This window comes from Drosophila yakuba, chromosome 2L, assembly GCF_016746365.2.
Source record: "Drosophila yakuba strain Tai18E2 chromosome 2L, Prin_Dyak_Tai18E2_2.1, whole genome shotgun sequence".
NCBI classification, from domain to species: Eukaryota; Metazoa; Arthropoda; class Insecta; order Diptera; family Drosophilidae; genus Drosophila; species Drosophila yakuba.
The window spans coordinates 14242878-14261907 of NC_052527.2; the positions used below are offsets into that span (position 1 = coordinate 14242878).

At 42.9% G+C, this 19030-nt stretch overlaps 2 protein-coding genes across 2 annotated transcripts; one reads left to right on the forward strand and one right to left on the reverse strand.

Moving 5' to 3' along the window:
* Positions 1-6855: 6855 nt before the first annotated feature.
* LOC6528201 (long-chain-fatty-acid--CoA ligase heimdall) lies at positions 6856-9230 on the forward strand. The gene is made up of 2 exons (XM_002089227.4): positions 6856-7955; positions 8122-9230. Exons 1-2 carry the CDS (start codon positions 6886-6888, stop codon positions 9095-9097), a joined length of 2046 nt encoding a protein of 681 aa, XP_002089263.1. The 5' UTR covers positions 6856-6885; the 3' UTR covers positions 9098-9230.
* Positions 9113-11458, reverse strand: LOC6528202 (insulin-like growth factor-binding protein complex acid labile subunit). Its single transcript, XM_002089228.4, has 4 exons — positions 10576-11458; positions 9806-10399; positions 9550-9747; positions 9113-9314 (listed from the first exon to the last, which is right to left on the reverse strand). The coding sequence occupies exons 1-4, from the start codon at positions 11419-11421 to the stop codon at positions 9258-9260; spliced, it is 1695 nt and encodes a 564-aa protein (XP_002089264.2). The 5' UTR covers positions 11422-11458; the 3' UTR covers positions 9113-9257.
* Positions 11459-19030: the final 7572 nt, after the last annotated feature.

The window sequence follows — 19030 nt, forward strand, 5'->3', positions numbered from 1 at the left end:
TCGCCCGCCGTTCTTATCAACAGCATTGGAAATGTACCAAGACGACCGTTTGGAGAGTGGAGAATCGGCCTTGGCTCGAGCATGTTGGCTTTGGCTGCAAGTGGGTTCGAATCGAACTCACGGAACTCGTTCCAACCGATCGATGCAACAGGTTGCATATAGTAATATACCCCTCACTCGTACAAAAAAGAGGTATATTAGATTCGATTAAAGGATAGTTACCTTGATCAGGATCATTACTAAAGTGATTTTGACAAGAGCATTTATCATAAGTAGGTCTAGGTTGCAAAACTAGAGATTTTTTAAGAAAATTCATGTTTAATTACTTTCCATTTAAATCAAAGCAAAATCAACAGACTGGCTTTACTTTAAAGCCCAAATCATCTATTCTAGTTAGTTGGATACGAGCATACATGCAAATGTACGTAACATCTAAGCGGAAACAGCTGAGCAAATGGTTTTCTTTAACTGGTTCTAAATCTAAGCATACGTATGTAAATACTTGGGCATCTGCTAGCAAGCTCTCACTGCCAAGATTGTAGGAACGCATGTACACTTACACTTGGCAAAAAAGTATAGTCAAATAAAAAATATTGTGCTTTATACATACAAAATACGGACGCCATATTCTTGGGCCACTTAAAAAATTTATGTTGGAACCATCATTGAGGAAAAACGTTAATAATATAATATTATGTCAAATCTGTTTACAAATTGAACAGATGAACGATCATCAAGATTCTGAAATTTGGAAACAATAATATATGTTGCAGAACGCATTACTATACTATTGCACTATTGATTGCAGTATTTTTCGAAGTGTAAAGCAACATACAACTCGACAGCAGACGGACTAGGCAACCAGACACGTGTTCCTTTGCTAGCCGAGCTCTGATGGATGCGGATGCTTCCGTCGCAGGGTGTACGGTGTACGGATGCTCGGGGAGCGGGGGCAAGAGCTCGGGGTGTACCCATAACCCATGAGTCTATGGGTATACGGGTGGCACGGTAGAGTTGTATGTGCCGGGCGGGTTTTGCATATGAGCTTTGTGCGTTTGTGTTGCTCGATATATACAAATAAACATAAGCAGCCAGCAGGCGAGCAGAAACGATTAGCAAGCCGAAAGAGCAGAGGAGCGTGTGTGTGGTGTGCAATGCTCGCATGTTGTTGCTGTTGTTGTTGTCGCTGCGACGGCACTGTGTAGTTATGGGTTGTTGGGATGGCGGGGGCTGGGTCGGCGTGCGGGGTGCGGGACGGTTAATGTTACCCCATGAAAGCTAAAACGGTAACGGGCGACGTTCTCACAAATTCGTAGGTATGTGTATGTATGTAACGTACACATGTTTACATACCCGTCTATCTACATTCCCCACCGTGTGTGTGTGTGTGCGTGTGTGTTTGTAATGAGCAATAGCACACGGGGCAGTGCGAAAGCCAAAACCAGAAATGGAATCAAAATGAAATGTAATAGGCGACGGCGAGGAGAGTGTTCAAATATGCAAAGCTGCACCGCAAAGAACTACCAATAGGAAGGAACGAAATGATAGAAATAAGGAAAAGGTGAGAGTTCGTCAACGCCACAAATAGCTTAAAATTCTCAAGTGCTTATTTAGAAGAGCACGAGGAGCACGGTAAACGGCTTACTATACCAAAAACAAATGTTTTGGTGAAATATTTTTATTTTCTTTTACCTTACAAATTTATTTGTGGACTATACTATCGTCTCTAAAAAATAAATAAGTAAATATTTGTAGATTTGCTTTATTTTTCTCTCTCTGCATAAACATGTGAGTATGTACTACATATGTAACTGTATGTAGGCAGAGCGACCTGTTCGCATGCCAATCAGCATGTGTGTTGTTGTATGCCGGCACTGATGACGTAGCCGCTCACGGAGATTGCTTACCGGCACGCCATCAGCAACAACAACAACAACAGCGAGCTCAGAGCAGCAACAACTTTATTTGTTGTGATTATCGGCTGGCGGCGTTCAGCGTTTCGGCCACAGTTGTTCCCAGAAAAGTAAGACAGCAGCATGGCACAGTGGCGGTCAGGAATAGAGTACACCTTGTGAAAATTTAAGCCGTGTCCCAAGTTCAAGTTTCGCAAAAGTAATACATACATATATGTAATAGCAATTTATTAAAAGCGTGTCTCGATCACTCACAAATAATATTTATCAAGATTGTATGGATTCGCAAACAATAATATCCAACCATTAAAATATTGTATGTACATATATCTAAATTGGCCGGTCTCCCCAAAGCAGCGTTTGTTTTTTGATATATTCTCATTTTAAGGAAATACAGGAGGAAATTAGTAGAATATTTAACATACATTTGCATTGTTTCTCCTCAGTTATTGTACAAAAACATTTGGATAAAGAACATTTTGTACTAAACTTTTTCAATTAACCTCGATATTGTTTTATTTTAATGCCATGCAAAACGTTCTGCTCCATTTGAAGAAATTACAAAAGTCATCGCCCACTTTCCATGATCGAGCAGAAGGCACAGTCTCCGCTCAATTAACACCATTGTTCTAGAAGTGACTTCAGAATTTTCCACTGATCAACAATGACGACAGAAAATCAAGGCAACCCAAACGAGAGGGAGAGTGTGGCTCCATATACGGTGCGTGAATGATGGCTGATAAGGCGACGCTATAATCGATGATAGTGACAGTAATGATGACTATTACACGGGGTGCATCCATATGGATGCATATGCCCGGTGCCGTTGCACCGACTATCTCCAGGAACTTATCAGCGAGATGCACCCAAGTTGAACTTGTGACTCTGCTGACGACAGACTTGAAAAGGAGGTCAACGTTAGTTCTTAAATGCATATTTAATTGCAGATGAGTTTGCATATTTCCGCTAACTTCTAGTTATTATCACTTTCCACATTTTGCTTTGTAACTAGGTATACCAAATAGATCTTTCAAAATACCTACTTAATACTTCTTAACGATGTTTTTCAATTTCCATTGTTAAAGGTCAGCAATGATCTATTTGAAAATTAAATAGGTCATTTTATTTTATAGGTACAATTTCTGAGTTTTTCTTAAGTTTGCTTAGGTATTTTGGAATTAACTCTTTTTGGATTCATCTCTTTGCCGATCTAATTTAATTCTGGATGTAATGGATGCAATTTTCTAGATATTACTCACATACATTTCTAGCTGAGTTCACCTGTGAAGGGTATCTAAAAGTCGACGTGCACTTGTGACCTCGTTTTGTAGTTTTCTGGACTTGTGACGACTTCGTCGCCTGTACATCGATCTTTGGCAAGACTTCTCATCATTTTCGTGCTAATGCTGGCATTAAAACCGTTTTAAATACCGGTTGCCTCATTGTAATTGCCACTTATGAGGCTGACCAGGCGGATCCGATGGGGGGGCCAAGAAATAGAACCAGAATCGGGGAGAACGAGAGAGATAGAGAGAGAGGTCTGGGTTGCGAGTGTGAGTAGGGCGGGGTATAGAAATGAGTTTGAATGAGTTGCAGGAGACATACAGATGTACATATGTACATACGGATGTACATACTTGTGCATACTCGTACTGGTTTGCATGTATATCGCCCGTCCGTCCACTTGTTTGTCAATATGTACAGGGTACACATGTTATTTGATTTTCGTTTCGCTTTTTATGTCTGCGCTGTGCTGTGGCTGTAGCTGTTGTTGTTGCTTTTGCTTTTGCTGTTGGTACATGAATATAAATGCTGTTTATCTCTACCTCCCCTTTTTCGCCCCACAAGCCCCTTCGGTCGTGTGTGGCTGTGTGTGTGTGCGTGTGTGGCTCGAGTGTATGTGCACGAATGTGTTTCCTTATTGTTGTGTGTACTTGTTTGTTTGCTGCTAGTTGTTATTGTTGCTCTTGCTTGCTGCTTTGCTCGCATGAACTTTTTGCTTTGGCTCGGCTCTTTCACGCCTGCTAATCAATGCTGTGCGCCGGGTGGTTTTGCTATATCTATATGTACACAAACAAATCTACAAAAGTCCCAGACATGTGCGCCACCACCACCCATTCGCAGCCCCCCGTCCACCGCCCAACTGCGGCCCTACCACGCCCACAGCCCGCACATTAGGTCACTCGATGGGCGTGTAAATATGTACAAAGCATATTGTTACACATGCCGGACGGATCGGCTGAACGGCTGAATGGCTGAGGGCTTGCATATCGATATAGCCCATGCCACAGCCGAAGATATGGCAAATCACTTTCAACACGTATCCGCCAAGTGGGCCCGTCTATGCGACTGTGTGTGTGTGTGAGCGTACGCATGTCTGCATGTCAAATGGCTGAACGAATCAATGGGCCACTCTACTTAGGCTGGACCATGTAGTCACTTAATGTGCTCAATATGCGTCAGATAATGAATTAAAATGTATTTCGCAGAAGTGCAGCGACCGTAGGATACCCTTGCTTTATGAAATATGCTGAGTATCAAGCTCAATTTGAAAACTGCTACTTATTTTTTTTTTGATAATAAAAGGCTAGCCATACATCAGCTTACTTTAAGTATGTACTATAGAATATTAACGACTGATGTAATTATTAGAAATCATACAAATGACGTATTTAATATGAAAGTATGCCCTTTCTACTTAAACAGTTTTATAAGCCCGACTGTATCTTAAAGATATTCTATTTGTATAAAGATATCCATATCCCAGTCCCGAACCGATACAGCCAAACCACCCTAGTCATATGTAACGTGTTCAATGTCCGTTTTATTGTTAGCCCCACTGCTATTTCCCATTCAAAGTGGGCTTTTCCTTTCCTCATGCCGATGCGGCCATGTTTGTACCAGGTCCGTACATACGATTACATCTGCTTTGACGCCCCTTCGGCCCCTGCCCGCATATATATTATACATATTCGGATTTTTATTCTTTCCCGGCATTAGTTGATATAAATCCCATGTACCGCACTCACACTCGAAGCCACATGTATACAGATATCTATATAGTTGCGAGTGGAATAAAAAAGACGAGCAAGGAAAGCAGAATATTGCAACTATTTGTGTTGTAGTTTTGATGCAATAAAGCCCCCGTTCACACCCCCAATGCCATCGAAATGCCCACAGACAACGGCTGCACTTGTTAGCGATTCATGAGCTGCTGTTCATTGGTAAATAATTTCATAATAATGTTGTTGTTGCGCGCATAACAAAAGATAAGCTGAAAATTGCAACAATTACATTTGAGTTAATAATATTTTCGTTTTATCGAATGGCCCGATTGTCAGCGCATTTGGGGCACGTTTTTCAGTGTACGCATGTGGCCGGGCCGCTTGACACTTAGCAATAAAATAAATTAAACAATAAATTATAAATTTGTACAAAAAATGACTGTTCGTCGAACAGGCGACCAGAAACGCCAGAAACACCAGGCCACTGCGAACTCGCCTGCTATTTGTTGTTTTTCAGCTGGCCTGTGTGTGAAAGTTTTTTCTCTCCCCCGGTTTCATATGTGACGAAGTGCGTGTGTGTATGCGGCATATGTCTAATGCGCCCCACTGACCAAAGTGGGTAGTACGGGCTCTGGAGGGGGTAATACCGGTCGTGTAACCCCGTTTCCCACTCATCTGCAGTACCTGGTCTCCGGTTGTTTGGGTATTTTTCCACATATGCATAGGGATGTAGGGATGCATGGATATACCATTTGGCAACTTTGCACTCTCGCTACCTGGCAGAAGGTCAGAGTTTTCAATTCGAAACCGATTAACCAACCCGAATATCACTACTAACCTGCATTAGACAACGTTATTTGAAAAAGTGCAATAAACTTAGACCACAAAGTTTAACCCGACCAATTAACCTCATTACCGCCGAACTCAGCTATTCCAGCCAAATATGATTATTCCATTTTTCCCCAGGGGCACATGTTTTATATTAACATTTGCTACTGCTGGTTGCGTTAGATCAGTTCTGTTTTGACACAAAACGGAACTTAGTTTCATTTTATTTTTTTTATAACCATCAGTTGTATCAAGATCCTATTAAAAGGTAAATATACACCAATACAAAACTAATCCCCCTTTCTATTAACGACCTTTGAACACTTTGGATTTCGGGAAGAAATACCATTAAAGATCGAATTGTCTTGTGCGAGACCGCTGATTATAATTATCAGTCTTGTCCGTGTTGAATTGTTCCCACAGAGATGAACTTGCGTTCTTATCAGCCAAACATTGATCCCACTCCCAGTTCGTAACACATGTCTAGAGGTTGGTCAATGTATTTCAAATGGCAGACAAGAACTCTTGACTAATCGTTGCTTGTGGCTCAAGTGATTACCAAAGGTGGTAACCTATTTATTGCTCCCAGGCACTGTGGTTCAGCTTACGAAATATTCCCATTTATTTAATCTTTATAATGAGCCAAGCTTGTAGGCCTTAGAGGACATAGCAACGTTTTGATAGATAACCTACGCGTCCGCCTACTTCATCTCAAGTTCTGAGATTCCTGCGGACAGACAGGCAGATGGAACCAAATTCATGGGATTAGTAATCCTAACCATGGATATTTAGGAAAAAACTGATATATACTTTTATGTTATGTACTTTTGGTATACCCCTAATGGGTAGAAAATATTTTTCTAATTTTTGGAGTTTACAATAGATTTTTTATACTTTTATTACAACTACCCATACAAATGGAATAGGCATAACCTTTACTAGGATCATCCTGGTTCGTCGTCGCTATCAGTTCTTGAAATTTCAGAGATCCGCCGTCGTGGTTTAACCACAGCTCTCGGTTCGGATCTCCGGGTTCTCCGACTTTTACAAATGTCCGGTCTTATCAGCATCTGGTGGCGATGGCATAAATACCCGTGATCAGAAGCCGACCGAATTCATTCGTCGCGATCGCCTTCAGCATGAACGACCTCAAGCCAGCTACAAGCTATAGGAGCACCTCGCTTCACGAGGCCGTCAAGCTGCGTCTGGATGAGCCGTCATCCTTTTCACAGACAGTGCTGCCACAGACAATTCCAGAGTTCTTCAAGGAATCCTGCGAGAAGTATTCCGATCTGCCCGCCTTGGTGTGGGAAACCCCAGGATCTGGGATCGATGGTTGGACCACCATTACCTATGGCGAGTACCAGGAGCGAGTGGAGCAGGCGGCGCTGATGCTGCTGAGCGTTGGAGTCGAGGAACGCAGTTCGGTGGGCATTCTGGCCTTCAATTGTCCCGAGTGGTTCTTCGCGGAACTCGGTGCTTTGAGAGCTGGAGCTGTTGTAGCAGGAATTTACCCGAGCAACTCGGCTGAGGCCGTTCATCACGTCCTAGCCACAGGAGAGTCCTCCGTTTGCGTGGTGGACAATGCCCAGCAGATGGCCAAGCTGAGGTCCATCAAGGAACGCCTGCCTCTCCTCAAGGCGGTAATCCAGTTGCACGGACCCTTTGAGGCCTTTGTCGACCACGAGCCCGGTTACTTCAGCTGGCAGAAGCTGCAGGAGCGGACCTTCTCCAGCGAACTCAAAGAGGAGCTGGTGGCCCGGGAAGGCAGGATCCGTGCCAACGAGTGTGCCATGCTGATCTTCACCTCTGGTACGGTGGGTATGCCAAAGGCAGTGATGCTGTCCCACGACAGCCTCGTATTCGACACAAAGTCCGCAGCCGCACACATGCAGGACATCCAGGTTGGCAAGGAGAGTTTTGTGAGCTACCTTCCGCTGAGCCATGTGGCTGCCCAGATTTTCGACGTGTTTTTGGCTCTTTCCCATGCCGGATGCGTCACATTTGCCGATAAGGACGCACTGAAGGGAACGCTGATCAAGACCTTCCGAAAGGCGAGGCCAACGAAAATGTTCGGCGTTCCACGCGTCTTCGAGAAACTTCAGGAGCGTCTGGTGGCCGCGGAGGCCAAGGCGAGACCCTACTCCAGATTACTTCTAGCAAGGGCTAGAGCAGCTGTTGCTGAACACCAAGTAACGCTGATGGCGGGGTAAGTAGAGATAGTCTAAAGTAATATTATCAAGAATTATTTGAGGTCACCAGTCAGACATTAGATTGAATTCAGTATAGCCCTTTAGGCTTTAGACTTTGTTTGAAACACTAAATCAAAAAGTAGTATATGACTTAGAATTTAATAAATTTTTTTTCTTTTTCAGTAAATCCCCCTCCATTTATAGCAGCACAAAATATTGGCTGGCGTCTCGAGTAGTCAAGCCAATCCGTGAAATGATAGGCCTAGACAACTGCCGCGTTTTCTTCACCGGCGGAGCACCAACTTCGGAAGAGCTGAAGCAGTTCTTCCTGGGACTGGATATCGCCTTGGGCGAGTGCTACGGGATGTCGGAGAGTGGTGGTGCCATCACCTTGAATGTCCAGATAAGCAATCTGTACAGCGCTGGTCAAGCGTGCGAGGGAGTCACTTTGAAGATCCATGAGCCCGATTGCAATGGTCAGGGGGAGATTCTGATGCGGGGTCGCACGATGTTCATGGGCTACTTGGGACTGCCAGAAAAGACTGAGGAAACGATCAAGGAGGATGGCTGGCTGCATTCTGGTGACTTGGGCTACTTCGATCCCAAGGGAAATCTAATTATATCCGGGCGCCTGAAGGAGCTGATCATCACCGCCGGCGGGGAGAACATTCCACCTGTGCACATCGAGGAGCTGATCAAGAAGGAGCTTCCCTGCGTGAGCAATGTGATACTTATCGGCGACCATCGGAAGTATCTGACTGTCCTGCTGTCCTTGAAGACGAAATGCGATGGAAAGACAGGGATTCCACTGGATGCTCTGCGGGAGGAGACGATCGAATGGCTGCGGGACCTGGATATCCATGAGACCCGTCTCTCCGAGCTCCTCAACATCCCCGCCGATCTCCAGCTCCCCAATGACACGGCCGCTCTGGCGGCTACCTTGGAGATCACCGCCGAACCCAAGCTCCTGGAAGCCATCGAAGAGGGCATCAAGCGAGCGAATAAGTATGCCATTTCAAATGCCCAGAAGGTCCAAAAGTTCGCCCTCATTGCTCACGAGTTTTCCGTGGCCACCGGAGAGCTGGGTCCCACGCTGAAAATCCGGCGGAATATTGTCCACGCCAAATATGACAAAGTCATTGAGCGGCTGTACAAGTAAATGTAATCTCTCAAATGGAATTCTTAACCTAGGTTTAAGTTTTATTTTACTCAAGCGTTTACATTGTAATGATTAATTACGAAATTCTCTTATTATATACTGCATTATGAACTGAATATATTTGTTATTATAGCGTTGCATATTTTATTTTTAAAGTGGGCTATGATCTCTGATCGGGATGGGTTCTGATGGGCTGCCACTGAACTTTGCTGACGTACTGAAATAAACAAGCGGGTTATCGATAATGGGGGAAAGTCAAGCCAATCAATTTGATTAGTAAATATACGAGTAGTGTACTGATTGCGATTGAATTAAGTACAACATTAGCTAATTGCTTAACAATTTAAAAGTATTTTTTCATAGTTAGATTCTATTTAGATCAGGTTGGTTCTTGAAAACAGTGATAAAAGCTCCCTTAAAAGGGGCCAAACATTTAAAATTTGTTAACAAACCACATTGTGCAGCATCTTTTGGCCCAGTTTACGTTTCTCATTGCGATCCACGAATCGTCGCAACCAACGGAGTCCTGCAAAAGCTATTGCAATGGCCACCAGCATCCAGATGATCACCGATCGTGAATCAAAGCGATCTGTGGGAATCTTCGGCCAGGTGAGAGGTGGAGGAGAAGGATTGGTGTCATCATAGGCCACCTTAAAGAAAATTCTCCAAATTAATGTACCAACTTGTATTGTTTCGGTTTTAACTTACCCCACAATCGCAATTATCTGATCTTTGTTGCGGCACTCCACTCACATCCAGCAATATTATGGACCGATTACTGCCGTCCTCAATGCAGTCTATGCCCTTAATATTGGTGGTATTATCACTCCAATTGTTAATTACGGTCCAGGGACGGGCGAAGTTGACAGAGGTTGGTAGCTTACGCACCAAGTTAGCCACTAACCAGTCGCAGCTCCAGATATTGTCAGCTAAATTTATATAACGAAAGTGAAGAAGACTGCTGAGGCTCACTGATTTGAGGCGATTTGAACTGAGATCCACGTAGAGAGAAAGACGATTGACTGATGGCGAAAGCTTTTGCAGGAAAGGGGCATCACTGATTGCATTTCCCGACAATTTAATGTATCTTATATGGTTTTGATTAAGCAACATCTGCGAGGATATCTCTCCTATTTGGTTGTTGGCAAGGACAATCTCCTCCAGTTGAGTGTTGACATGAAATAAAGTATCTGGCAGTGTGGTCAGTCGGTTAGAGCTGATATCTACTTGAAGAAGAGCGACTAGGGAGTCCAGGCTTTCTTCTTCTATTTCATCCACATAGTTATGACTTATGTTGAATCGCTGTAATAAAATTGATTAAAATTCTTTTTTTGATATTTAGCTCAAATTTAAGATATTAACTTTTCAAGTTGCCATTTTTGTGATGTGGCATAGTTTGAAAGCTACTTTATCAGTTAGCAAACTTATAAGATAGCAGACCCTGAACGAAGACAAATACAATGATTATAAAAACGCACCTCCAAAGAGTCCAATCCCGATAACGAATCCTTGTTGAGCTTAGTTATGTTATTATAACTCAAGTCCAGGTCCTGCAGTTCGAAGTTTTTGGAGAATACCAATGGCTCCAGTTGTTGTACTCCATTATTCGACAGATTCAAGTGAACCAGTCGAGCCAGTCCTCGTTGACTGAGAAACTGAAGGCTGCTTACGAGATTTTGGTCCACTCGTAGACTTCGGAGATGGGTATTACTCTCAAAGGCGTCCATATCAATGAACTCAATGCGATTATGCTGAAGTGATAAACTGGAAAGGCGATGGAGACCTCGAAAGAAACTACCATCTATGTGCGCCAGTTGGTTTCCGTTCAGATAAAGATGCTTTAAGTGAGATAATCCATCAAAGGAGTCCTGCTCGATTTGAGAGATCTGGTTGTAGCGCAAGTCGAGCTGTTGCAGCTGGGGAAATAGCTTAAAGCTATTGGGCCTCAGCTTGCACAATATGTTGTGGCCCAGATCCAAGTTGGTTAATGCTCCCAAGGGATCACTGGACCAGGATCTCAGACTGCTCAGATTATTGTGGGCCAGGGAGAGGAATTGTAACTTGGTCAATCCATTCAGCGAAAAGTCATCCAAATCACTAAGTCCACTGTGCTTCAGTTCCAGATGGAGCAGATGCTCAAACCGCACAAAGAAGGCATTTGTCAGATGCGGCAGGGTGCAGTTGCTCAAGGTGAGTGACGTCAAGAGCTCCGTTTTCCGTATCAAGGTCACCTCAGTATTGTTGCACTTGCTCAACTGCAAGCAACTTACCCTCGCGCTGAAGCTAAGGATCAGCAGAAGGAGACCACCTGGTAGTAGGTACATCGCGTGAAACAAACCTCGACAGACTAACTCTATGGATCTGGAGATCTGTAACCCAAAGCCTTATCTTATTGCAGCAGCTTGTAGCGCCAGCCGACAACCCGTCAAGATACGTAATCACTTCATCTACTAGCCACCGTTTGCAAAGCCAAAATATTTGCCCATCTATCAGTCAGAGGCAAAAAGCTCTGCTACTGTGTCAAGAACTCGCCAAGTGCATAACCAGATAATCGGCATTATATTGCTTTACAATATTTAATTTCTATATTTTAGACCTAGACTATATCCAACTTGGCAGTTACGTGTGATTTAACACTCTAGAGTTGTTTGTATTTTCTGCTTAATAAAAAGATAATCCAATAAATGATTAAGTATTTAAAATCAGTAAACGTGTATTTGCAAAACTAGTTCCAATTAACCAGTCAACAAAAACTTAAAATGACTGAAAGGACTTTACATAATAAAATTTCGTGCAAGCGCAGCTGAAACGGAAAATTGTATAAAGCTTTTTGTTCAAACAAATTGCGCATATTTCAATTAAAATATACATCAACGCAGTGAAAACTTTTCACTGGTGCTCTGTTTTCATATTTGCTGGTCGATTTTGGTTCGGTCTATTTGCCTTTTACCTGCATTTCAACATTTACTTTATCCTATTTGCTGATTTTGACGGCATTACGGAAATGTATATCAGTGCATATGCATATGTGGAATTCCAGTGAGAAATAGTTTCGCAATGCTGCAGTCCTAAAAAAGATGATAACCACAGCAGAAAAGCCGCAAAAAGCACGCCAATGAACAGAAATGTTTATATAGATATTGAACAAAACCAGAGCCTCCCCAAATAAAACGATTATGACTACACAAATTCGCCTGTTGCCACATTGTTGCAATGTTTATTAATGCAAAATGTTGAGTCTGTGCCAAAAGTGCTGTTGTTTTTGTTGCTCGAGTGGGCGTCCGGCTTGCAATTGGGCGAAAGGTCGGCCATAGCAATTGGGAAAGGCTTTCGAACTGAGCCACAGTGCAATCCCGAAACAATCTTAGTGTCATCATAAAATAATTAGAGTGCCATTGGCTTGGTGTGCCAAGAGGGCGGTAAACTAGGCGGAAAATGAAGAGAAATTAATTGTGTTCAGGGAAAATACCAATATATACAAAAGCAGTCATGGCAAAATCTTGTAGAAGTGCCAAATATCTGGACCAATAGTAATTGTAAATTGGCGAAAAGTTTGATCTGTGGCTTGTAGCATACTTTTGGGCGGCTGGGAAAATCGCCGTTAAATATAACTTATTCGCCTACTAATGCGCAAGAAGCAACTTGCTTTCAGCGATTTCTTCAGAATTTTCCTTAAACGTTTTGTTCTTTCACCCCCAGCCAATTGAATTCGATTTCCCAGCCTGAATGCGGTTTTAAATTATACTACCACAACAAATTCAAGCGGCGGACGAACTTTGACTTCAATGTCCCCGCAGATATAAACTCGGTCCTTGCGCTAAAATGACAAATTTAATATGTACTTCTTGTCTGCCGCTTGTTTGTTTGCCTTCTCGGCGCTTCAGCTGCATTTTCCTTTTTGGCCAATGCAATAAAAAACAAGAAGAAATTACGATGACTTGGCCAAATGCCAGCTGGAGCTCGCGGAAGGCAAAGGACGGCCGACACATTTGCCAGAAGCATTGCAGATGGTCGGGAGTTCAGGAAAAGCGGAAAAACGTTCGGGAAAAGGAGCAGGAGCAGGAGCAGAAGGAGGAGGAGCAAAAGGATATCTGCACACTCACCAAACTGTTTTTATTTGCCAGCAAGTCTGGAGACTCGCAGTTCTATTGCAGAGGCTCTCCATTTTGGAGTGTGTATATATGGGTATTAAAATATTTTCCTACATATTTCAGCTGCCAAAATTATTTCAATTTAGTTCCGCAAAATAAATTTGCTTCCGTTTTTGTCTGTTCTTGGCTTTCTGTGATTTTTTCGTTTTCATGCGATGAACATGAAAGTGCCATATTATTTACTTAAGCGAATTATATTTATGACAAATTTAGTCTTTGAATCGTTTGACCTAAACCACTTGTCTGTAAACTTAAATATTTTGGTCGATTGGAGGACAATTTAAATGTTTGTACTACTAAATTATAATAAAATAGTTAAATATTTAGTTTTGACTTTATTTGAAAGTTTATACTTCAAACTAAATGCTGCTCTTTCGTCTAAATACATCCTTGATAAATACTAAATACTTCTTCATTTCTTCATTTCTTTATAGAACTTATTTAATTTTTAATTGTTTGACCTTACCGCTGTAGACACTGCACATTAATTTCCCCTGAAATCAGAAGAGCTTTCAAGCAGTTGGCCCATTTTTCTCTTCTATAAATATTTCAATAGGCGCATTGTTCTTTTTCCGAGTATACGGTTTTTCTTTGCCAAACTCCCACACAGGACTCATCCGAAATGCATGTCCCTAACCGAATTTCCACTTCCTCGACTCATTGTAATTGCAATTCTGAAGGTTGGCCAAGTGCACACAACGGTTCGCAAAAAGGAGCTTAGTTTCCTTCCCACACTTAATAGAATTTTTGGCCTATTTACTGAGCCCACAAATGGGATACAATGCGAAACTTAAAGAAACTTCTTTCTTTTCCGTGCAACAAATACCAAAATATGTTATATTTAATTTTAAATTGGAATAATAATCGCAGTTGAAAGTCGCAATTAATTTTTTGAAGCAATTGAGAGAGATTAGCTGAAAAAGCTCTTACAGTCATCAGTTCCCTTTCTGAGCCAAAAATAACAAAGAAAGTTCTAAAGTTTTCATTAGCGAAAACACAAGGATGCATTCCGTTTGATAGTTCCGTCCAGACTTTCAGCTAAAGTTACAACAATTTCTTGCAGCTGCGTGTATGTGCCACTGTTTATTTATTTTGGTGTGCAGTTAAAATTTTGGCATGCCAACAATGGACGGAGCGAAAAACGGACCCGGACACGTATGCGGATAGGGATACGGATAAGGACCATGACCAGGAGCAGGACACGCTCCTGAAATCGCTCTGAAACTGGCTGACTTTCGAGCCACATTCACATGTATTTTTGCCTGGCGGGCGGTGGTGCTTTTCCGGTCCCATGCCGTTTCGTATTTAATTTCATTTGAGCTGCCCCAAACCGAGTCCTAGTTCCTATTTGAATCCCGGTTCCAGGCCTGTAAAAACATTTCGTTTGTGGTCGCCCGACCAGGCCGGACTTCAATTTGCTTTCGTTCCACGATTCTGTGTTTTTGTTTGCCCTGCTGCACAGCCCTCGTAATTTCAGTGCATTTTTTAGTGGGCGAGAAATGGGCAAATGGCGAAATTTGGGGCGTGGGCGGTGTTGTTTTAATTGCTGCTGACAACGAAACTTTCAACAAATCAGAGTAGTGTGTATCCAAACGGGCAACTGGTAAAAAAGGATTTGCAAAATGGATGATGGCGAAATGATTGAATAATCGACGTAATTTTCTGGGTATTTGCGGTGGCTGTGGGACGGAAACAAAAATATAATGAATATGAGTTGAGTGAAAAGTTTTGCATGCAAATTTTAATTCTGAATTCACAACTGGATTGCGAATAACTAACCTGGGGATTGTCTGGATAAAATAAGAGTTATATAAAATCCAGATTGCTATTTTTTTGCATTCCCCATTTTCATTCAGATTATTTCACAGTTTTTATCACTTGTGCACGAGCATATAGTAACCGCAGCACTTTCGACATACTTTATATATCACTCTGATGGAAAGATTAAGCCATCAAGCGGCAGACAAGTTGGAGAGTGAGCTGCATTCCACGCTTCCTTTGCAGATGCTGATGCAAATTCGTTGACAGTCGTGTGCAAAGGGCGAATTGAGTGATATCTCAGCTTTCTCGGAGGCAACAGCCGTAATAAAGCCGCCCCACCTCCCTTCTCCTTTCTCGCATCAAAATGGCTGACTGCACACACATTTCCGGAGGGGCACGCCGTGTTGCATGCCAATAAATCATAACGCTGTGACTCCGGACTGCACATTTATACCTATATATATATATAGAGATGTATTTCGATGTATGTATCGGAATGTGTATATATGTATAGCGAAAAGTGCGGGCTCAAGCAATGGCCATTCGAAGTGGCTGGATTCGAAGGGTTTCCAGAGCGGTAATGGTGCAATCGGCCATGTTATTATTGTTGCTGTTCATATTATTATTGCTCGCCATCGGCACGATTGAGTTCGTTTCGTTTGGCCCTTACGTTGTTGCCGGATAACTGGCTTGGCTGCTCTGGCCAAGTTGACTTGTCATAAAAATTGAAATTGTTATCAACTCGTTCGTGCGTCCGACATTCAAGGATTATTGCATTAAAGCAGCCAGTACGAAGCAGTCGGAGTACAAACAGCGCACAGGACGAAGAGTGACTGCACAATGAGAATATCGTTTTTGGAACTGCAATATTAAATACCCTTAAAAGTCTTTCCATTTCACGGAGCCAAGCGGAGCTGTTTTGGCTCGAACTTATCTGCAATGTGAACTTTATATCTATGGTGTCAAAGCATACTGCATAGTTGTACAGCAGGATCCTTTGTGTTTGCCAAAATATAATATATTTATGAAATTTACCGAGTGAGCAACCGATGCCACCCGTGGTTAAAGTATGTGAATCTGCTCCTGGAGAGCTTAATGGAATTTTCGCGTTCAGGTGCCACGCCTTCGAAAGTAGCTGCAGTTGGTGAAACTTCCGGCTGATTCATATGGATTAAAATCCCGATAAAGTCTTTGTCCCCGATGCGTTCGCTTTCTGCCTTTCTCCTTCGATGATGGGCCGATATCAATACCGCCTGTTAAATCGCTGGCAACAGTATTGCCTATCGGAGTGCCAATAAATTTCCTCCTCTCCCATGTCATTTATCATGTTTGACTCGGTTGGAGATGAATAATGTGCAGCCAGCAGCGATATGAAATGCCAAATGAGCATCGAACATCAAGCATCGAGAGCCAATGCAATTATGGCAGTCGTGTTTCTTTACGTCTTGAGTACTTCGCATCAGCGAATGCGGAAATTGGAAATGGAAAAGAAATGCTCACCTGCTTTTTTTTCTTTACTTTCCCATTTAAAGAGGCCATTTCATTGGCGTTGCTACTGGAAACTTTTCTAGCTGGTAATGTTAAAATCATGTTTGGAAATATTTAGCCATTTTCTCCCTCCTTAATTGACTTTAGGCGTCAGGCGAATAAATTAAATTCCCCAATTATTGGACAAACTATTTTTAAGCGTCGATGTCCTCGACACAGTTTCTGGCTAAGAGTCGAGAGCCGAAAACTGAAAGAGGACACTCGCCAGGCGACAATTCATTTGACAGTCACGAAATCAATTGGAAAAGTGAATAAGCAGAAAGTGAGAAACGAAATCAAGCTGCATAAATTATCGAGAAATCAGATCGGCAAATTGGAACAATTGAGTGTCACTGCAAATTCCCAGGAACTGTCAATTTCGCCGAAGCCTCAAATGGAGTTCCTGTGCGGCCTTGTGAAAATGCCTCGCCATTGAATGTGCCGTCCTCTGCCATTTTCCGCTTTCTAGGCACTTTCTTTTCGCCACCAGTGCAGCCGTGTTGCACTCGGTGCCAAATGGTGTCTTGCAAATGGGTCGTGAAATCAGGCAGATGCCTTGATTCGGCTTAAATAAAAAGCCTTTTGCATGTCTCTCTCACGCCTGCTTTTCCATGGTCTCCGCTCTAAATTGCAGTTTATTTGCGGTTTGTTGATTTTATTGCACAACTTTGTTTACAATTGTGCTTAAATTTCATTACACGATCCGCAGCGAAAGGAACTGGGCCAAGGGAAAAGAGATTTGCGGGTGTGTGGCAGCGTTGGATTGAAATTGAATGCCAAAACCTTGATATGAATTAATATTTGAGCAGGGCTGCCAAGTGGAGCAGACATCCAAAGGGAGTGGGGTTTGACCGATGCAAATGGACATTTGTTTGCATGAAATGGACATTGGTTAAATGGGTCAGCTCGTGGCGATTGATTGGCGCGCACACGTTGGTTTCGGCAAATATTAAATTCGGAAAATGCACTCCGTGCGCACGGAAACCCATTGCGGTGCAGTATTTCAATCAACTTTCCGTTAGTGTTGTGTTGTGTGAAGTGAGATGTCTCACTCATTTCTCGAATCACTTGCCAACATTCAGACAATCATTCAGCCAAGGCAAAGGTTAAGACAACTGAGAAGCAGCAGCCCGCCGAGGCAGCAAACAATAATGTGGGGGAAAACCCAAACGCCAGCGAAAACACGAAGCATGAAAAATCAAAACAAATAAGCCAACAGGCAGGCAAACAAAGTGCCAAGCAAATTAAATAAAATCCGCACAAACAAAGCAATGCGGACCGGGCCAAAAGAGAGGAGCCAAATGGGAGGGAAGCGCAAGGATACTCATGCACACACAGGCACAGAGGCACAGAGACACGGGATACTGGATACTGGATACTGGGTACTGGATACTGGAGCGGGCCACTTAGATGGCGGTTGACACAGCCACAAGGAGCGAGTGAGTGTGTGTTTTTGTTTGTGATAAAAATGAAGCAATTGAAAGAGGCCGCGACAAATGCCACCAACAATGGCTGAAAGCCGCCGACAGAAAACTGAGCCAGAATGAGTTGCGGATGGGGGGAGGAAATTAATTAGCTCCGGCTCTGGTTAGCATTTTTCATTCAATTATAGTGCGGGAACTAAGCGGAAATAATCAGGTTCAAATGGCTTCTAGCACTTTCTTTAAAGCGTGTGATTTTTAAGTTAACTCAAACGAGTGAAACTATTCTTTTCTAAAATTGGAATTGGTAAATATGAGGAGATATCTCTTCATTAGTAGAATACAATAACTCCTTTTTTGCTCTAATAATAACTTCTTATAAAAATCAAACGATAATATTTCAACTGAATTTCATTTTTCGAAATATGTGGTTGCCCAAAAGTATGCAACAGAGCCGAGGAATATTACGTATACGTAATTAATGAAGTGTGCATGAACCATGCATGGCCATGGCTCGCTGGGATGGATAGATAATGAAAAGTGCATATTTATCAAGCAAAAACAGGCGCAAGATCCGTCAGCTGGATTTTTGGGCGCGGCAGGGTCGGGGATGCGGGGCCGATGCATGTCCTGCGGCTACATCCTGGCGCAAGTGCTGGCATTATCAGCAGCCTTCATTCATGGATACCAACCGATGGCAGGATGGCGAGAAAAATGTGAGCAGGAAAGCCGAGCAGCTCCTGGTTGCCTCCTGTGTGTGTCCTTCGTTCACTTGCCGTCGGGTGCGCGACCCGAAAAGGTTTGAGAGCCACTGGAAGGGCAAACAGGGATAACTGCATTGGAAGGTCCCTAAGAGCTTAAAGCTCCGAGCCTAAGAGACAGCTGCCCACAAGTGTTTCGGCCCAAAGAGAACCGTGCAATTATGCTTTGCAGCATCTTTCTCTCACTTTCGCTCGCCTGGCTTTTTCCATTTCGCTCTCATTTTCCCGCTCTGCGGGTGCCCTGTAGTTTTCGGTTTGTAAAAGCCATTTTTCATTCATACGAACTTACTTTAAATTAATTTTTTTGTGGGG